The following is a 21,294-nucleotide window of genomic DNA, read 5'->3' on the forward strand; positions in this document are numbered from 1 at the left end:
GAAAAAGATGGATATGAGAACTGAGGATACATAGCCAGACAGATAGATGACTTACCCCACGGTAACATCTCAGCTCATCATACTGTAGAAGTGAATCAGTCCCGCAAGGAGTCATGTGGAGCAAAATTCTTTAGAATTAAAATTTTTTCAAAAAGGACATTCTCTCTCCTATTATACAGTAGAAAACTCATTACATACATAGGTCTGGAAGCCTGTAGGTCTACTGTCATTCTACATAGATATGCATGTGCACATTTAAATATTTATTGTAAGTGATGCTGTGTGTTACTCACCTTACATGGCTCCAGTACCACGTTTCGGCAGGTGCCCACAACTGCCAATGTCTTTGTCCAGCTGATATGCAACCAAATGCTTCTTTCACTTCTGTTCAGCTCCATTTCTTCACTGAACCCTGCTGGTTTGGGCTCTGTTGCTCTGGATGCACAGAAGCATCATATTACTAATATAACTGGTGCCCAAAGACGACATCTGACCTTGCGGCCTACTTCAAGGGGCATTGTCCCTCCAAGCTTTGCCTCATAATCAAAGTAAATTCCTTTCCTGGCTCTTGTTCCTTTGCTTTGCTAAGGACTATGGTGTTTGAACCTGATCATGACTTCGGCCTCCTTATCCTAGAGGGTTTGTCCTTTGGACAGATGAGACAAAACTGGATTTGGCAAGTCACAACAGCTCTATGTGCACAAATACTAAAATAAAGCCAACAAAGAAAAGAACACTGTACCTACTGTGAAATTTTATTCATTATTACTTTTATCAGTTGTAAGTTATGTCAGGGAGCATTGTAGGTTTTTCTGTCTTTAACGAAATGGTCCCAAAACTTTTGTCCATGTCTGTAGTGCTACAATACTGCTTAATGTTGCAGCATTTTAGAGAACAGTCAAGGTGTGGCATCAAGGATAGTCTCTGGAAGGCTGTCTCCCCAACATTATATACCCAGCTCCCCAGCTTTTCTACACCCAGTTCGGTTGGAATAAGAGACCTCAACCCTATTCACTAAGCCAAAGGAAACCTATCAGTCAAGCCAAACCTAAGAGAAGTTGGGGAGAGTGTCTCCCAGACACTCTCTGCTGATCACCACAGGCCCAGCTTGGAAAGTATAATATTAAATGCTGATCATTCAAATAAATGGCTATCCTGGCAAGATTTGCCAGAGTTATCACATCCATATGCCCTAGTAAAGGCATATAAAATGGAGCTTTCCTGATAAGAAAATCCCAAAGAGATGGAGGCTTTACTGGGAGGGAGGGGGGCAAAATTAGACATCATAATAAGAGGCCCATTTTGATATTTGCTATGGGGCCCCTTTGTTCTATGCACACCATTGGTGGAACCGCCCAAAATTATCTAGTGCTTTTATAGATCAAATTAAAGTAACCCACAAATGATATGTTAATGTTACTGGGGAGGGGATACCCACCTTAGCCCAGCCCTACTTACATGACTGTATAGCATATATATCCACATGTGCCTTATACGCGACTTGCCTAATTTACTCCTAACATCATATAATTTGTGGCTGAGGTCCTCACAAACATTTTCCCCATTACCATATTACCTATTTGTGCCCTTGCCATATTTGAGTCAGAATCTGCCTTTGACCATGCTGCCGGATCATACAGTAGATGCAGCAGTTAGCCTGTGATGGTAGATGCCCAGTACTTTAGAGGAGGTACTTAACTTGATGCTTCCATGTTGAGATGAAACTTTGGACACTTTGGCTGGCCATCTATCCAGGTGTCTTTGTCTCTTTAGATGTGCTGTGAGACCAACTGGAAGGGGCTTCTGTTTTTTTGGTTCTATGCCTCCTTCCTATGATGGCTGCCCGAATCACCAATATTAAAATCTGCCACTGATCCCAAACATACCATGAAATGTCATTGCATTCTTAGAAATGCCCCGAAACAAGACAAATGGTAGGAACATTTTACAAACAAGAGAAGGTTTAGAAAGTTGATATTTTTAGGATTCATTATAATGAATTACAAAATCCAATAGCACATGGATGTGGGTCATATCCTTTAGATTCTTGACTGTATCAACTCTTGACTGTAACACCATATTTTAAGTTATTGGACCATTTTGTAAATGAACTTGATAACTTGTATTAATAAATGTTCTGTTTACTGCATCATTCCCCCATTCATTTTTGTTAACCATCGATGGTTGGAGGTTGAAATTAGGCATAGGAGTATTGGAAGCAAGAATGGCGCAGAACTAAAATAACCTACTTCACTATGTTTAGTAGAAGTCAAACCTTTAGATTCTTCTTATTGTATTAAAACATTGAACTATATGAACAAAAAATGGAGAATAGACAGTATGATGTTGTTAGTTACAACAAGAGAAGGAAAAGAGTACATTCACTTTCAACAGCTATAAGCTATCTTTCTAACCATTCGGCTTTGGTGATGGCTTATGTCTTGGAGAATAGCATTGGGCAGTTGAAATCCAACATGTCCGACCCTTCTCTCTCCATATGATTTGTTGGTCGAGAGTCAGGAAGCCCCTATACATATTATCATCTGGTCCCACTAAAGTCAACAGGTCAGCCAACTTTTCATTAAAGTGTATGGTCCCCTTTACAGGCATTGTCTCATTAGACGCCTTTAGCATAGGCCCAATCAGGGCTTATGTGTGTTTCAAAGGGAGGTACCCAGCCCATTCATACATTACATTGTTGATGTAATACCTTATGGATGGCTGCAGCTGCATCTGCCTACAACAAGGACAGCAGATCAATGGAGGTTTCTAAAACCAGACTTGCTATAGACCACCAGAGTGGTAGACCACTCCTATAGATGGCATATTTTTGTATGTTTTTATTTTCATTTTGTTTGTTTGTTTTTAAACATAGGTTGTTACATTCATCTTGTTCACACTGGGACAGAGTCAGAAGACATCTCACAAAGGGCAGAATTATTATACAGCTGGAGGCAGATAACACAGGATACTCAACTGACTGAATGTGTTATTGTGCCATCTGAGCTCCTTCTTCCTCGTCTTTTCCTTCACAATGATTACTTTACATGGCCTTTGCAAAAAGCCTTAAATGGGCACTGTCAGATGCAATAACTTTTCATATGTTATAAAGAATGCAAAAACAATGTTTTGCAATTGCTTTCATCAGAAAATTTTCAGTATTTCATAATCAAAAAGCCAGTCAAAAAAGTGGGGACTAGGAGTCCCTCTGTCTCCTGGGACACATACCAGTCCTGCAGTGTCCAGTGGTCACCGACACGTCATGGACACCATGAGTGATTGACAGGGCTGCAGGTAGGTCCAGAGCTGCTGTGCTTGCTCCCGGCCCTCTGTGAGTCAAAGCAGAGTGAAGGAGGGGGGAGGAGGGGGAAGAGTCATCACAGTGAGAAGAAGAGAGGGACATGCCCCATGCCTCTGCATGGACAGAAACCTCACTAAGCTATTATGGCAAGTAAATAAAGGTAATTTTGAGAGAAATATAGGCCGTAGACACTTAAAGATGTACATGATCAGGATGAGGTACTGAGCAACATATTAAAAAAAATGGGGGGGGGGGTCTGACAGGTATGCTTTAACTAGTCTGCCAGCAGAGCCAACAGACTATCCTCGGTCACCTTAAACATTCAGTGTCACAAGGTCTACCCTGCAATGCCGGCTCTTTACTTTCTGGCCTTGCTACTTCCTCAGGAATGCAGCGCAGCATTGTTCCTTAGCTACAGCCCCAGCTTGTATGAGCCCTACCCCTTCTCAGTTCTCAAAGGCAGATGAGCAGCTGGCAGGCAATGTCCTAAGATATCACGCTTCTACTCTATTGTGAGTAAATTTTGCAGACATTTACAATGTCTAATAAAATTACCTAAACTCAAGTCAGTAGGCCAACGCTTTGGAATTTGGAGTCTTTGGAAACATGGTGGTGGTGAAGTGGTGACCTTTAATAAAGATACAAGTCAAACAACTTTTTAACACCCTCTATTCCTGCATTGATTATCTTCACATAAAAATAGATAGAGCCTATCGAGTCTGGACCGCCGCTTGCATCACTGATTTTTATTGTAGTTAAGAAGCACAGATACATCATAAATAACAACTGGCCACAATCCAAATAGGAGAAGACTGCAGGGCAGTACTAGAGGTGCAGGCCTCATAATAAAATCTGTGGTTGCCTTCAGCTAGGAGCTGGCATAGAGTTCAACAAATTGTATTTATAGTGAATGCAGGAGGAGATGTCCCCTTTACACCAACCCCCGTCCATTTCACACTAAGTCCTTCCCACTTTTTGTGACTTTTTTTACACCAGAAAAATGATTTACCTTGCTGATAATTTTCCCCATATTCTCCTCTGAATTATTGGTCCACGATGAGCCTCAACCATGTGACCCTGCCCTGGCTTCATTATGATCTATTTGTCACCTCACCAATATTCCAATTTTACTCTTCTATGACCAAGGTCGCCACTTTAACTGCTATACTATTTTCCATATTCCTACACTTAACGCACCAGTTACTACAATGTGAAAGAAGGTCAAGTAATTCCTAATCCCACATGCTACCCTATTTTGTCTACCCCCCTCTAATTTGGATGTTATCCAGCTATTGACAAGAATGACCCTTCACATCAAGACTTTCTCATCTACCAGGTTAGCCCCTCAATACTTGCACATCATATACACGTAACTTTTTATGGCCTTTAACTGTGGCATATTCAGTGTATATTTTGTCCCATTGCCTTTACTTTATTATCTTTATCTGGTTCTCAAATGGTTACATTGAGCTGATTATAATGTTATAATATTGTAGCACTACTCCAATATATTCTGTTTATAATACATTTATGCAAGCTTACTGTCTTTCACTGTGTTCATCATTACCCGTCTGTTTGTAAGTGATCACTGGCCATATTACATCCTACTGTAGTAATGGCACCTGACCAGACATCACATGCTGTGCTCTCGCGACTGAGGAGCTGCAGGCCCAGGGCCAATCGACTCGGGCCCTTCTGACCATACCCTCCTAAACTGGTCTTTTATAGGCTTCAGACTGCTACTGCTTATTGCTTGTGATAGAGATATTTTCCTAGCACTAGCTCCTTCTACACGGGTTCATTATCCTGTTCTCTTGTCTTTCTGACCTTCGGCTTGTTCTTTGACTACCCCTTTGCTTACTGTATCTCTACTGCGATGCTCCCACCAGTAAAGACTTGGCTTGTTTGATTATGATTTTATGTTTGTTTGTGCATTACCTGTGTTTTTGTGGTGCTGTTGTTAGTAAAGCCTTCTGTGCCCTGACCTTTTTCCTGTCTTCTGTACTGTTTGTTTATTATTTTGACTTAGCTCTGCCCTTTAGTAGCATAGAGACCGACAGCATGGTTGGGGCCATCCTATTAAGAAGGTAAGCTCCCCAAAATGCAGGGACAGAGGTTTGGGAGAGCTGACGGGTGCATTAATCCCTGCCCAATGCGATACCTAGATAGGAATTATCACATCATATTACACCCAGATGTCTCATTTTCTCAAGATGTCTCAACCCCCTACCTATTACTTTTTAGCAAGCCACCGTAGAAAGTATGGCTAATCCATCATTCACTGCAACAATAGCCAAAGCGATAGATTTTTGCTTTATTATTGTTCTTACATTTTTCCATTTGTGTTCTGTAAATTTTTTCTTTCCTTTTTCCTCCTTCATTCCTCTCCTCTGCACCTTCCTACAGTACAGGGAGGTACTTCATGTTCTGTACTTTTCTTTACTGCTGCCAGGTTAGCTGCTCCATTGTACACTAGGTGAGGGCGGCTTCATTTTACTTTTTTGGGACACTGTGTGTACTGTACAGGACCCTGAAGAAGCTCCTGTCCTCCAAATAGACAGTGATTTACAGCTTCCAGCAGCTCTTTCTTACATTTATATGTAAGGACTTGTTCTATCTGTATCAGTTCTTGACTAAAAAAATTTTCTCAAATTCTCACTTTTTCCTATTTTTGGATGACATTTTGGGACTTCAGAACCAATTGCCAGGTTTCCATAGTTATGGTTTCAATATACAACAGTTATCCTGGGACCAATTAATACTGTAACTTGAGGGACCAATATATATTATATATATATATCTTTACTAGCTGAGTACCCAGCATTGCCCAGTTTTTCTTACCTAATCCTTGTAGGGAAGGAAAAGCAACATAGGAGGAAGTACTTGTCCTCATATCCCATCCTCATATCCCGACCTCATATCCCGACCTCATATCCCAACCTCATATCCCAACCTCATATCCCAACCTCATATCCCGACCCCATATCCCATCCTCATATCCCGTCCTCAAATCCCATCCTCATATCCCTTCCCCATATCTGGACCGCATATCACGTCCCCATAGCTGGACCTCATATCCCGTCCTCATATCCCGACCTCATATCCCGTCCTCATATCCCGACCTCATATCCCAACCTCACATCCTGACCTCACATCCCGCCCTCATATCCTGTCATCCTCATATCCTATCCTCAGGTGGGGCTGAGCTGTGATGATGAGATTGTGGAGTGGAAATAGAAGGAGGTGTGGTTTTGTGGAAGTTGGCATGACTTGCAAGCCGGATTAATGCACAAAAAGGGTAGAAAATAAAAGGGGTGTGGCTTAAATTGTGGGTGTGGCTTTATTAGATGGGGTGTGGCATGCAGGAGGGGTGTGGCCGGACTGATGCACTCACCAGGAAATGCAGAGTAGAGCTTGTGGAGTAAGGTACTGGAAGTCCTATATACTTGCATGAGACTTAAGACAAAAACCCATCCTTCACGTAAAGGGGTAGGTTAGGGTTAAATTAACTATCATATATTTTTATTTGACATAAAAGTAACATGTGTACTAAGTTTCATCAAACTATCTCCAGCCATTTGGAAGTTATGCTGGAACATACATTTCCCATAGACTTTTATAGGACTTTAAACAAAATCCCCGGCCGTCGCAAATGGGGGAGGGTAAGGGTTAATTTATCTATCCAATGTTTGTAGTTTACCAAGTTTAATGAAAATATCTTTAGCCATTTGGAAGTGATTCTGTAACATACACACATATATACATACACAAACACATCGGCCCCCATTTATTAACTGTTTAGGATAAACTGAGCTGTGATTGAGGAGTACTTGAGCATTCCGACTCTTTTTGTCGGGTTGTAAATTCTGTGTAAATTCTGAATGTGCGACAGAAAAAACCCGACAGAATAAAAAACTACAAAATGGGCGTGGTTTTCGGGAAAAGAGGCGTGTTCCCTACATTTCATCCAAAAATCACTCATCTTTTCAGAAAACCACTCTGAAGATCATGTGAATTTTCTGGAAAGAAAACCCTACACTTTAAAGCATGTATAAAGTTTCCAAAAGTGGACTAAATTAGTAAATACAATGGAAAAAAAAGGTCAGAACAGTAAAAAAACACAACAAAACCTACATTCCACTCTTAGTAAATCAGGGACATTGAGTTTTATATATATAGACTAGCTGAGTAGTCGGCGTTGTCCGTTTTTTCCTTCCTAATCTTTGTTGGGGAGGAAAATTAACAAAGGAGGAAGCTTTTGACTTTATATCCCATCCTCAATGTTGTTACATCCCAATCTCAAATCCCAACCTCGTATCCTGACCTCGTATCCCGTCCTCATATCCCGACCTCATTTCCCGACACTCATATCCCATCCTCATATCCCGACCTCGTATCCAGACCTCGTATCCCGACCTTGTATTCCGTCCTCATATCCCGACCTTATATCCCGTCCTCATATCTCGTCCTCATATCCCGTCCTCATATCCCGACCTCATATCCAGACCTCATATCCCGACCTCATATCCCGACCTCATATCCCGACCTTATATCTCGTCCTCATATCCCGTCCTCATATCCCATCCTCATATCCCGACCTCATATCCCGACCTCATATCCCGACCTCACATCCCGACCTCACATCCCGACCTCATATCCGGACCTCATATCCGGACCTCATATCCCGTCCTTATATCTTTACCTCATATGCCATCCTTATGTCCCATCCTCATATCCTATCTTCACCTGGGACTGATCTGTGATGAAGATTTTGTAAGCCAAAAATAGGCGATGTGGCTTTATGGAAAAGGGCAAAATTTGCAAGCCAAACCGATGCACAAAAAGGGTAGAAAATAAAAGGGGTGGGGCTTAAACAGTGAAGTGTGTCTTTGTGAGATGGGGCATGGCATGTGTTGAGGGTGTGGCTTGCAAGCCGGATTGACACCAGGAGATGCAGAGCGGAGCTTGTGGAGTAAGGTACCAGAAGTCCTATATACTTGCAACCCATCTTTTATATAAGGGTGTAGATAAGGGTCAATTTAACTATCATATATTTTTATTTGACACATAAGTAATATGTGTGTCACGTATATTCGAAATATCTCCAGCCGTTTGGAAGTTATGCCGGAACATAAATTTCCTGTACATTTGCATGAGACTTTAAACAAAAACCCCGCCCCTCACAAATGGGAGTAGTTAAGAGTCAATTTACGTATCCTATATTTTTAGTGAACATATAAGTAACACATACATACATATATACATACATACACACACACACACACACACTGAGTTTTATTTTTATATATATATATATATATATATATATATATATATTTATTTATATATAGATTAGTAAAATTAAGGGAGAGTGAGGTCTGTTTACAGCATGCTGCCGTGTGATAAAGAGCTAGCGAAAAGCAATATATTCTGGGAATTGTAGTACTGAGCAACAAGGAAGTACAAGACTAAGACCTCTTTAAGCTTTGAGATTTTATCTCTGACACTCAATGGACCCCCAGGTCAAATGTTTTACCCAGAACTCCCTTTGCAGAGACTATTTACTAAATCCAGGGAAGGATAGGTCCTCTTGTTTTCTACTACCTCCATTTTTCTGTCCTTTTTTCTTCTTGAAAAAGAATGCTGAAAACTAGAAAATTGGTTGACACATGGAGGGAGTTCCACCCTTCTGACAAAGTGTACACCCATTATTCTTCTGCCTACCAAATATTTTATAGAATATACAAAGTTTAAACCAATAAATTACACACAAACACATAACAAATCAGTTTGAAGGGATGGAGATACCCCATGGTCTACATGTGTTTGAAGCCTTTACTAGACAATTGGTATCAACAATGTGAAAGCAGAAGTCAACTAAAAAGATAAGGATATTAATGCAAGGAGGAAGAGAAGCCATTTCCTTATGCAACATGTTTCCTGAGTCTTACAAAGAGTCCTTACAGTGCACGCACAATCTCTCTCCACTTTGACATCGCCATAAGTCTCACTTCCTTATTTCTATGTGTGCAGTTGTTTTTTGCTGAATTATCAAAAATGCTTAGCCCCAGAAGTTGTGGTTTTTTTTCTTGTAAATGTTGCAAAAAAAATTCTGACCTGCATAACTATGAGACCGTAGTAAAAAATCCTCTCTGACTCTGATGTTGTCATAGCAAGTCACATTTGGGACATACTTTTTTTTATCAAAAGGGGACTAAATCTCAGTATACTAAATACTGTACATGAGTGTTAATGTACCGAAACATATTCTTAGGCGAATAGGAGAAAGTGATACATGGCTGCATTCACATTACGTTTTGAAGATACAAGAACCGGATCTGGGGGGAGCGAAAATGTTAGCATTTTGCCCCGTATCCGGTTTTGTTACCAGAACTAAGATCACGGCACACCATGGTTTTAGGTCCAGTCAGAAAACCAAATACGGGGCAAAAATGAGCCGACCGGAGTCACTATATGACTCCGGATAGCTCATTGATATGAATGAGATACGGGCCGGGGCCGGCTGGGATAAGGGAGCACCCGGTTTTTGCTTCCCCCAGCCGCGTCTGGTTCCCGTATCTTCAAAACGTAATGTGAATGAAGCCTAACTTGGTATTTATGACAGTTTTTTGTTGCTGTTTTTGGGGGGGGGGGGGGGGTTGCCACAATTTTCTGTACCCATTGACAACAATGGGTAGAAAAATCTGAAGTGTGAACATACCCTTAATTTAACAATTCATTTTTCTTTTCCAGTGTTTGTCTTGTCATATTATGGACTGCTATAGCTAGGAAAAAAATCTAAAAGGTATCAAAAACCATTGGGATCCATTCGAACTATCACAACTATTTGGCGTTATACTTTCAAAAGCAGATATTTATTATTTTAATAGTTTTTTCTTTTACTTAAAAAAAAATTCTGGGGTGGTTATATTGAAAGAGGCACACACTTCTTTCCTGTATCATCTGCATAGGCACCAACCTATGTGGCAGAGCCTCTTATCAATTATGTATTATTTTACTAATATTATAATCATTTACATATATTATTATTACATTTATATATATAGCGGGAGATTTATCAAAACTTGTCCAGAGGAAAAGTTGCTGAGTTGCCCATAGCAACCAATCAGATCGCTTCTTAAAGGCCTCTGAAAAATGAAAGCAGCGATCTGATTGGTTGCTATGGGCAACTCAGCAACTTTTCCTCTGGGCAGGTTTTGACAAATCTCCCCCATAGTCACCAGAAACTGATGGGGCACTCCATCCATTCCCCAGAGACCCGGGAGTGACAGGGGAGAGGCTTACATGGCTTTATCTGTTTGTATCATGCATAGTGTTACTACACTGGCTAGGTTCGCTGCACTTGTAATGTAATGATAATGCTAAGACTCTGCACATACTTTCCCAGTCTATACAGTAAAGAATAGGCACAAGTAAGCTACAGAAAACAGGAAGGGTCTGTTCTACTGGCCAGTGTGAAAACTAGAATAATTAAAAAAAAAAAATGATTTCAATAACAAGAAGCAAATAAATCTAAATTTAGGAAATTTATCTCAAGCATAAATATAGGAGTTCGCATTCTGCAAACCTTGTATAAATCAACAGTTAAAGCAAATGTAAGAAACTTTGCAATAAATCTTGCCCTTTCCTTTTCTTATCAAGTGACTTTCCTACCAACCCCCCTTCCCATTTAAACTCATCTTTCCTTAAAAAAAAAAGTCAATCTTAAGTGAGGAATCAGATCATGTGATTCACAACTGCTCTATAATGTCCTCTACGCTGCTGCTTCCAAAGGTGTTTTATAGAGATATGAGAGCCGGATGCCCTGCGTGTGCGGTATATAGGGGACATCATAGCAGGTAGTTTACTCTCACTAGCTAAGGCAACATGAAAATGAAAGATGGAGTCTGCAGAATGGAAAATGGTAAAACAATTTGTCATATACAGGTTATAAAATGGCCAGACATAGTGCTACTCCTCAAGTACTCCTCAATCACACCTCGGTTTATCCTAAACAGTTACTATAAAGTGCAGTTATATGCTTTAAGCATAAACATTTAAACATTTAGACAAGGGAAAACATGTATTCATTTTATGCGTGTCCAAATGTTTGCCAGCAACATAGATAAGTGATGGTTGTGACTTCAATTCTCTATTAAGTGAAAAGAAAACAATTAGTAATAGTCACAAAAAGTCTAAAAAATATGAAGTATATGCAAAATATCATAATAATGCCTTCTTGTAGTGGTTCTATTATGGATTTGTGGCAACTGTAAGTAAAAGGCAAAATGTAAAAATTGCTGTAAAATCGTGCATCATCAGGCTTGTGTCACACACCACCGTTTTCTGTTTTTTTATTTTTTATTTTGGAAAACTGCCACCGCAGTTTTTCGAGCTGAAGCCAGAAGTGGATCCATGAGAAAGGAAAAGTAATAGAACCTCCTTTATACTTCCCATTCTCTATGAATCAGCTTCTCACATTGGCTCAAAAACTGCAGTGGCAGATATCCAAAAACTGCCAAGAGGAAATCCAGCCTAGGGCTATGTTCACACAGCGGAATTTATGAGCAGAATACCGCAGGAATATTCTGCTCGGAAGTTCCGCTGCAGCAGAGTCCCATTTCAATTCTGTTACACTGTGCACGCGGCGGAATTTCCGCGGTGGATGTTCCCAATTCCAGCATCTGCAGAAAGAATAATCAGGTCTATTCTTTCTATGGATTCCACTCGGAAATCCATTTGCATCTAGGAGACGGCACATTTACAATTGACCCTAGTGCCCACCAGATCATTCAAATATGCAGAATGTCTGTCCGTATTTGCCTGGCAAACACTCCTCACAGAATCGGCCATGTGAACATAGCCTTATGCTGACCAACACTTGATCGTGCTCTTAGGGTACATTCCCACACTGCGTATTTGCTGCGTATTTGCTGCTGCGTATTTTATTTTCTCTGTTGAAGTCAATGGGTAGGAAAATACGCAGCAAATACGCAGCAAAATACGCCGTGTGGGAACGTACCCTTAATCTGCTTTTAAACAGTAGTATATTGGTCAGTTATTTGAAACAAAAAGTGTTTTCTCTTTTCTCCTTATGTTTTTCAGGTTTGAAAAACCAAGGTTCGGTGCCCGCTAAAAGTGAAGAAATAATACAGGCTGGGAGCCATGTCACCTTAAAATGCGTTGGTAATGGAACTGTGAAATGGGTCGTTCAAGGAAGGGAAAACAGACCAACTAACAATGACATAATTCAAATAAAAACTGCTACCTATGGTGACACGAGAACCTACAGATGTGTATATACTTCTCCGTTATCTACAGAAAGTGCATCAGTACATCTCTTTGTAAAAGGTAACAATGTTGAACGAAGAATTGAATAGTCGCCTCCAATAAAAAATCTCAAATGAGATGCAGCCTTGACAAAAGGTTTTATGCATTAGGGCATACAAAAAAACATCTCGATTTTACAAGGTCTTAAAATTAGGTGTGAAAGCAACAAACGTTGACAATTGTTTTTTTAATCAAAAATTCGGTGAAAGAGCAGAAGCAGTGTGTAAATTAAGAAGGTAAGTACTGTATATACCGTAAATACATCATCCCCAGCAAGCCCGGACAGCCATCGGCTGTAGTTTTGAAACCTCTGGAGGTCCGCAGGTTGAAGACCACTGCGGCTTTCGTCATCATCCCCCCCCCCCCCGCCCTTCATCATCACTGTCTGTCAATCCCTTCATCAGTGGTCTTCAACCTGTGGACCTCCAGAGGTTTCAAAACTACAACTCCCAGCATGCCCGAACAGCCATCGGATGTCTGGGCATGCTGGGTGTTGTAGTTTTGAAACCTCTGGAGGTCTGCAGGTTGAAGACCACTGCGGCCTTCGTCATCATCCAGCCCCCCCTTCTCCCCCTTTTGTTTTGTACTCACCCCCCCTCGGCGGAAAGTTAGGGTGAGCTGGTCCGGGCCATCTATGCTGCAGGGACCGTCCGGTGGGGATGGTTAGTCGTTGCGGGCTGTCCATTTTCACCGGGAGGCCTCTTCTCCGTGCTTCGGGCCCGGACTAGTGACGTTGCCTTGACGACGATGCACAGGGGCGTTGCGCATGAACATCCCTGTGCATTGGTGTCAAGGCAAGGTCACTACTATGGGGCAGGGCCCGAAGCGCGGAAAAGAAGCTGGACCAGCTCACCCTAACTTCCCACCGAGGGGGGGTGAGTACAAAACAAAAGGGAGGGGGGGGCTGGATGATGACGAAGGCCACAGTGGTCTTCAACCTGCGGACCTCCAGATGTTTTGCAACATCTGGAGGTCCGCAGGTTGAAGTCCACTGATGAAGGGATTGACCGGCGGAGAGTTCACTCGAGTATAAGCCGAGGAGGGCGTTTTCAGCACGAAAAATCGTGCTGAAAAAACTCGGCTTATACTCGAGTATATACGGTAGTAGCCTGGTGCTGCTAATCAAATACCTTTAATTAATTGATCACTATCAAGTGTCACCACCTCTATAAAATACGTTTTGGCGGTTTGCTCTTTCAGACCATTCAGGCATGTGTTAACATAATGCCACAACTTAAAGCCCATCATTCTACAATGAAAAAGATTATTCACAAACGAAAAACATTCTAGACAGCTGACAATCATTCAAGGAGTGGACATTCCAGCAAATCAGCTCATTGGCACAAACACCACATAACGACTGTCCATTACAGTGATCGAGGGGGTGAGGATTCGGGCCTGTTTTGCAACCACAGTACCTGGGCATCAAGCAGTCAATATTGAGTCTACATGAACTCTGTATACCAAAGTATTCTACGGTCAGATGTGAGACTATCTATCAGCTAAAGCTTGGCCAAACCCGGCTTGTGCAACCGGACAATGATCACGCTGTGCTAGTTCAATCAAGGACATCGGCGGGATTGCCGATACTGTCATTAATGGTGAGTGCCCGGCTGCTGATAGCGGCTATCACTCACCACCTAGGAAGCGAGCTTCATAGACACTAAATTTTCTAGGGTCTACACCCAAGCATATTTAGGACCAGGGGTATGTCATGTGTCATCTAGGGGTTAAGGACCAGATGTTATTATTATTATTATTATTATTATTATACCCTGACACATGAAACCATAGAATTAAAGGATGGTGTACTGTCTTTTTTTCATGACTGTATCAATTTATATTTAGCATCTGAATTACATTGTGTCTCTGGCAGGTTCCCTTTAAAGGGGTATTCCCGTGGAAACCTTTTTTTTTTTTTTAATCAACTGGTGCCAGAAAGTTAAACAGATTTGTAAATCACTTCTATTAAAAAATCTTAATCCTTCCAGTACTTTTTAGGGGCTGCATACTGAAGAGAAATCCCAAAAAGAAATGCATTTCCTCTGTCATGTCATGACCACAGTGCTCTCTGCTGACCTCTGCTGTCCATTTTAGGAAATGTCCAGAGCAGCATATGTTTGCTATGGTAATTTTCTCCTGCTCTGGACAGTTCCTAAAATGGACAGCAGAGGTCAGCAGAGAGCATTGTGGTCATGACATCAGAGGAAATGCATTTCTTTTTTGGATTTCTCTTTAGTATACAGCCGCTAAAAAGTACTTGAAGGATTAAGATTTTCTAATAGAAGTGATTTACAAATCTTTTTAACTTTCTGGCTCCAGTTCATTTAAAAAAAAAAAGTTTAACACGGGAGTACCCCTTTAAGTACAGAGGGATCTGACAAAGTAAAAATTGGGTTGTTTCTTCGAAGGGTTGTATAAGATAAAAAAAAAATGGGCTAAGTCTGGTACTACAATTTAGCCCTATTGTTTTATTTTCTACATCATACTTAAGTATTAATGATCATTATAATTTATCTGGCTTTCTTTCACAGATGGATCAAACTACTGGAACCCCCTACAAATAAATGTACTAGCTTATGAAGGCCAGGATGCCTTAATTCCATGCCTTTTAACAGATCCCTCAATTCCAGACTCTGCAGTATCCTTGGAAGATGCAGACAATTCTGGGAAAAGACTTAATACATCATTTGATGCTAAGAAAGGTTTTACAATCCGGAATGTGCAGAGAGATATTTCTCAAATCTCTTTCCAGTGTGTTGCCAGAGTGAACGGCAATAAAAAGATATCAGAAGATCTGATAAGGATTAACACCAGAACAGGTAATGAAATGAGAACTGCAGCGGAATGTTTTCAAAAGACCCCCTCTAAGAGAAGACCACCCCCCTTATAGGATTTTATGTGATAGATTTTCAGTCCAGAATACATTATACATAGTGACTACAGTGGTCCCTCAAGTTACAATATTAATTGGTTCCGGGATGACCATTGTATGTTGAAACCATTGTATGTTGAGACCAGAACTCTATGGAAACCTGGTAATTGGCTCTAAAGCCACCAAAATGTCATCCAAAAATAGTAAAAAGTGAGGATTAAAGAAAAATAAGTAGATAACTAATATAGATAAAGCAAATCCATACATATAAAAGTAAGAAAGATCTGCTGGGAGCTGTATATCACTGTCTATGTCAGTGTTTCCCAAGCAGGGAGCCTCCAGCTGTTGCAAAACTACAACTCCCAGCATGCCCGGACAGCCAAAGGCTGTCCGGGCATGCTGGGAGTTGTAGATTTGCAAAAGCTGGGGCCACCCTGCTTGGGAAACACTGGTCTATGTAGAGGACAGGAGCTTCTTCAGGGTCCTGTACAGTACAGGCAATGTCCCAAAAAAGTAATGGAGCCGTCCTCACCTGGTGTCCAAAGGAGCAGATAACCCTGGTACAGGTAAAGAGTACAGAACATGTAATACCTCCCTGTACTGTAGGGGGCACTACCAGACACCAGTCAGTGCATACGCTTCAGTAATACAGGTGTTTTACCACTGAATGCCCATTCTGATTGGTCAGTTCTTCCGGCCATTGACATGTTTCACAGATCTGGACTGTCCGTAGCATTGTATGTTGAGTCTGGTTTCAACTTACAATGGTCCAGAAAAGACAGTTGTATGTTGAAACTATTGTATGTTGAGGCCATTTTAAGTTGAGGGATCACTGTACTTTTATTAAAAAATCTTAATCCTTCCAGTACTTTTTAGGGGCTATATACTACAGAGGAAATGCTTTACTTTTTAGATTTCTCTGATGTCATGACCACAGTGCTCTCTGCTGACCTCTACTGTCCATTTTAGGAACTGTCCAGAGCAATATATGTTTGCTATGGGGATTTTCTCCTGCTCTGGATAGTTCCTAAAATTTGACAGCAGAGGTCAGCAGAGAGCACTGTGGTCATGACATCAGAGAAATCTAAAAAGTAAAGAATTTCCTCTGTAGTATATAGCCCCTAAAAAGTACTGGAAGGATTAAGAATTTTTAATAGAAGTACAGTGATCCCTCAACTTACAATGGCCTCAACATACAATAGTTTCAACATACAATGGTCTTTTCTGGACCATCGTAAGTTGAAACCTGACTCAACATACAATGTACAGACAGTCCAGATCTGTGAAACGTGTCAATGGCTGGAAGAACCGACCAATCAAAATGGCCATTCACTGGTAAAACCCCTGTATTACTGAAGCGTATGCACTGACTGGTGTCTGGTAACGCCCCCTACAGTACAGGGAGGTATTACATGTTCTGTACTCTTTACCTGTACCAGGGTTACCTGCTCCTTTGGACACCAGGTGAGGGCGGCTCCATGTTACTTTTTTAGGACACTGTGTACCCCGAAGAATCTCCTGTCCTCTACATTGACCAGTGTTTTTCCAAGCAGGGTGCACCCAGCTGTTGCAAAACTACAACTCCCAGCATGCCCGGACAGCCTTTGGCTGCCTGCTTGGGAAACACTGACATAGACAGTGATTTACAGATCCCAGCAGATCTTTCTTACTTTTATATGGAAGGATTTGCTTTATCTATATTAGTTATCTACTAATTTTTCTTTAATTCTCACTTTTTCCTATCTTTGGATAACATTTTGGTTCCTTTAGAACCAATTACCAGGTTTCCATAGAGTTCTGGTCTCAACATACAATGGTTTCAACATACAATGGTCATCCCGGAACCAATTAATATTGTAACTTGAGGGACCACTGTCATTTACAAATCTGTTTAACTGTCTGGCACCAGTTGATTTAAAAAAAAAAAAAGTTTTCACAGGAGTACCCCTTTGAGTATAGCAATCAGGTACTGGGTTTTATTATCAGCATTTAAAGGGGTACTCCGGTTCTTATACAACTTATCCCCTATCCAAAGGATAGGGGATAAGATGTCTGATCGCGGGAGTCCCGCCGCTGGGGACCCCCGGGATCTTGCACACGGCACCCCGTTTGTAATCAGTCGCTGGAGCGTGTTCGCTCCAGGTCTGACTACTGTCGATCACGGGGCCAGGCGTGTGACCTCACGCTCCGCCCCTCAATGCAAGTCTATGGGAGGGGGCGTGACAGCTATTGGCCCTGTATTCGCTGGTAATCAGACCCGGAGCGAACACGCTCCGGGGACTGATTACAAACGGGGTGCAGTGTGCAAGATCCCGGGGGTCCCCAGCGGCGGGACTCGCGTGATCAGGCATCTTATCCCCTATCCTTTGGATAGGGGATAAGATGTCTAAGCACCGGAGTACCCCTTTAAAGCAATCCTATACAGGAGTGTTGCTGAGCCCAGGTACACTCCTGTACAAGACACCCTGATCACCTACACTAAACCCAAAACACTGGGTTATAGCGTGGGTAACCAGGATTCCAAAGAGGGGTCATTGACTAAATTCTGTCCAGTGATTCTTGTGATATGGGCTCTAGAAGATCGCACACAGGAGGCGGGGCCCCCTTACCACCCCTGCCTTTGTCCCTCTACTACTGCTGTCCCCTCAACGGGGGAGTTTATCAAACCTGCCCAGAGGAAAAGTTGCAGAGTTGCCCATAGCAACCAATCAGATTGCTTCTTTCATTTTTGAAAAGGCCTCTAAAAAATGAAAGAAGCGATCTGATTGGTTGCTATGGGCAACTCAGCAACTTTTCCTCTGGACAGGATTTGATAAATCTCCCCCCAATTTGTATAATCCTCTTCTGCGACTCCATGTCCCAGTGATGTATGGTCGCCGGTCACATGAGCGCTCCGCTCTGTAGCTGGAGCTCATGCACACTGTATATTCTGTCGGGACATGCGTTTCAGCTAAAGAGCGGAGCCCTCACGTGACCAGCGACTCCACATCACTGGGTTATGGAGTCGCAGAAGATGATTATGCATATTGAGGGGCCAGCAGTAGGAGGAGATGGACAGAGGCAGGGGTGGTCAGCCGGCAGGGCCCTGTCTTCTGCCCGCAATTAAGTGAACATAGCAAGAAATCTTCCAGTGTATTGGGTTTAGTATGGGTGATCAGGGTGACAGTTTTCCTTTTAAGGGAATCAGTAAGCTCTATATTATGCTCAGAATGGAAGTATCAAAAAGGAGTTGCTAAGCAGCAGCATACATGCCTCTTCTTTCCCATCTTTATAAATTGGTGTCCAACCTGCAATACCTGAAATTTTCTAAGCAATTATGCCTTAGTGTAGCACAAATACCGATCCCGATCTGGAGATTACTGACCACCCCCTCAGGTCCCACACCAAGTATGACAAAATATTTAAAGCGTACCCGTCATTTCAGGTGACTTTTCAGGATAAGCTGTCCTGTGTGTGTATATGTGGAGCAGTACTATTTCTGGCCATTATACAACTTGTATATAGTATTTTTCAGCAGATTTCTGCTCTGCAGTCTTCAGCTAAAATATATACATATATATATATATATATATATATATATATATTATTGTGTATATATATATATATATATATATATATATATAGAAACTCAAATATATATGAAAAAAAGAAACAGAGAAAAAGCGCACTAATGTGCCATGATTCTGTTTGGGCAGTAGTGTGAAAATGAGAAGAAAAGGTGTTGCGCTCACCTGAGCGTGTTGTGTCCCAGGCACAACACCGTAATCAGCTTTGATCCCAGATCTCTGGGGGACACGAGGTCTAGAAAGGGCTACTGGCAACTCACCGTCCCGGGAACCGGTCCTGGACGTCTGGTCGATGGAAGAATGCAAGAATGTGCAGGGATAACGCGTTTCGAGGGGTGGAGACCCCCTCTTCGTCAGATCCAATGCTAGGCTCCTAGGAGCCTAGCATTGGATCTGACGAAGAGGGGGTCTCCACCCCTCGAAACGCATTATCCCTGCACATTCTTGCATGAATAAAGTATTAACTGCTTTATTGAATACCAGACCTACGGCTATTATTCACCTTGAAAAGGAGCGCTTTTGGAGCACCGTGTTCTTCCGAGGATCTTAGATCTTCACTCTTTGCTTCTATATATATATATATATATATATATATATATATAGTTCTCCTAGAGTTGGTGGGCGGAGCTCCATCCTCCCCCTGCATAGACTTGTATGGCTTGTCTTGCAGAAACAGGACAAAGCAGAGCAGATTTTCAGAGAAGATGCTTGATAACAGGAGAAAGAAGCATTTTTGTTTAATAAGATACTTTACAATGTTTCTTATATTCACTTGTATTATTGATCTATTGACGTTTTCTCAAATTACAACACCTATTTAGTGTTCTTTTAAAGTTGAAATATTTTGTTAACATTTTTTTTCTGTTTAGTGCAAATCATGCCTACAGTCTCTCTGACATCCTATCAACATATCAGAATTCAAGGGGAAATTTTTGAGGCTACTTGCATTGCAAAGAGTAATGTCCATTCTTCCATTAAATGGGAAGGCAGCACAAAAAATGTAAGTACCCACCATGCAATGTTATTCTACTTTTTCTACATTTTTGAGACTTTTAGACATTACCCAGACATTTACATGCAAACACACTGCGGATAGGGATTATGTTTTTCAGTCATTTTTGGGATGAGACATTTCCTTTAAAGCTTATGTACTTTATTCTGTTTTGTAGAAGATCACAGCAAGAACCGAAGTCTATTATAAATCAGATGGTTGGATCACAAGTTCCAAACTAACTATGTTGAATGTGAGCTTTGAAGACAGCGGGAACTACACCTGCATTGCGAGAACCGACGGGGGATCCAACAGAGCTACAGGAAACCTCCAAGTCATAGGTGCTGAGATATTAGTATTAGTATAGCAACAATATATGGATTCCACAGACTGCAACACATAATAGAAGACATTGGTGTCACATAAGGGACCATTCCAGCATCCTCCCCAAGAACAGATTTCAAAATGTATACAAAATATACAGTGTGATGTGTGAACACAGCCTAAGGCCATGTTCACACACTTTTTTTTTTTAAGCTTTTGCTGAATTTTTTTTATGTCCTTTTAGCTGTTTTTTTAAGCTACCACAAAATATAGCCCCCAAAAAAGACAACTTTAAATCGAGCCAAAATAATGTACATGCCACATGGACAAGCCGTAAAATTATGATTTGTATGCACAAAGAGACGTTTTATTATTTAATTTAATAGTATAGCTACATTTAATAGTATAGCTAAAATTACCTCCCCCCCCCATTTGGAGAAATAAAAAAAGATAAACAATCAAATGCCATTTTTTATATGAAAGTTCTGTGCAGTTTACATCTACTAATGTCTTGTGCCTTGGACTTCTATCAGGTGGCCCAACCTTAATGGTACAATAAATACACAATAAAGGTTCACCTAGGAGCGCATCCGCAGCCTATTTAACGCTGCGGATGCGTTGCCTTCACACAGTTACGGTAGAGTGAGCTCCCTGCTGCTGCTGTAGCTTTGTGTGTCCGTTTGTGACTGCAGATTTCCAATTTACAGTTCTCCCAGAGCTGGTGGGCAGAGCCTAATGGCCATGATGTCTCCATACACTTCTGTGTGCATTCTGTGTCTCTCTGCACAGACTAGACAGCAGCAGCCACAGCATGAGCAGTCTAAACTGTTATAAAGCCGTGGGGTGAGATCTCTGACTTTCAAAGCTGTCTGTACAGTCTCAATCTAGCCTGTGTATATTCACAGAC

The 21,294-nt window shown here is 41.5% G+C and overlaps 1 protein-coding gene across 1 annotated transcript in view; it reads left to right on the top strand.

The window, feature by feature from the left end:
• Positions 1 to 21,294, top strand: part of CSF1R (colony stimulating factor 1 receptor) — a 76,522-nt gene that overhangs the window by 11,795 nt on the left and 43,433 nt on the right. Inside the window, exons 4-7 of the mRNA XM_056516975.1 lie at positions 12,407 to 12,652; positions 15,166 to 15,453; positions 19,942 to 20,072; positions 20,242 to 20,404. Of these exons, the coding sequence (XP_056372950.1) occupies positions 12,407 to 12,652; positions 15,166 to 15,453; positions 19,942 to 20,072; positions 20,242 to 20,404 (828 nt within the window). The remainder of the gene's footprint in view (positions 1 to 12,406; positions 12,653 to 15,165; positions 15,454 to 19,941; positions 20,073 to 20,241; positions 20,405 to 21,294) is intronic.

Source organism: Hyla sarda, chromosome 4, assembly GCF_029499605.1.
Source record: "Hyla sarda isolate aHylSar1 chromosome 4, aHylSar1.hap1, whole genome shotgun sequence".
NCBI classification, from domain to species: Eukaryota; Metazoa; Chordata; class Amphibia; order Anura; family Hylidae; genus Hyla; species Hyla sarda.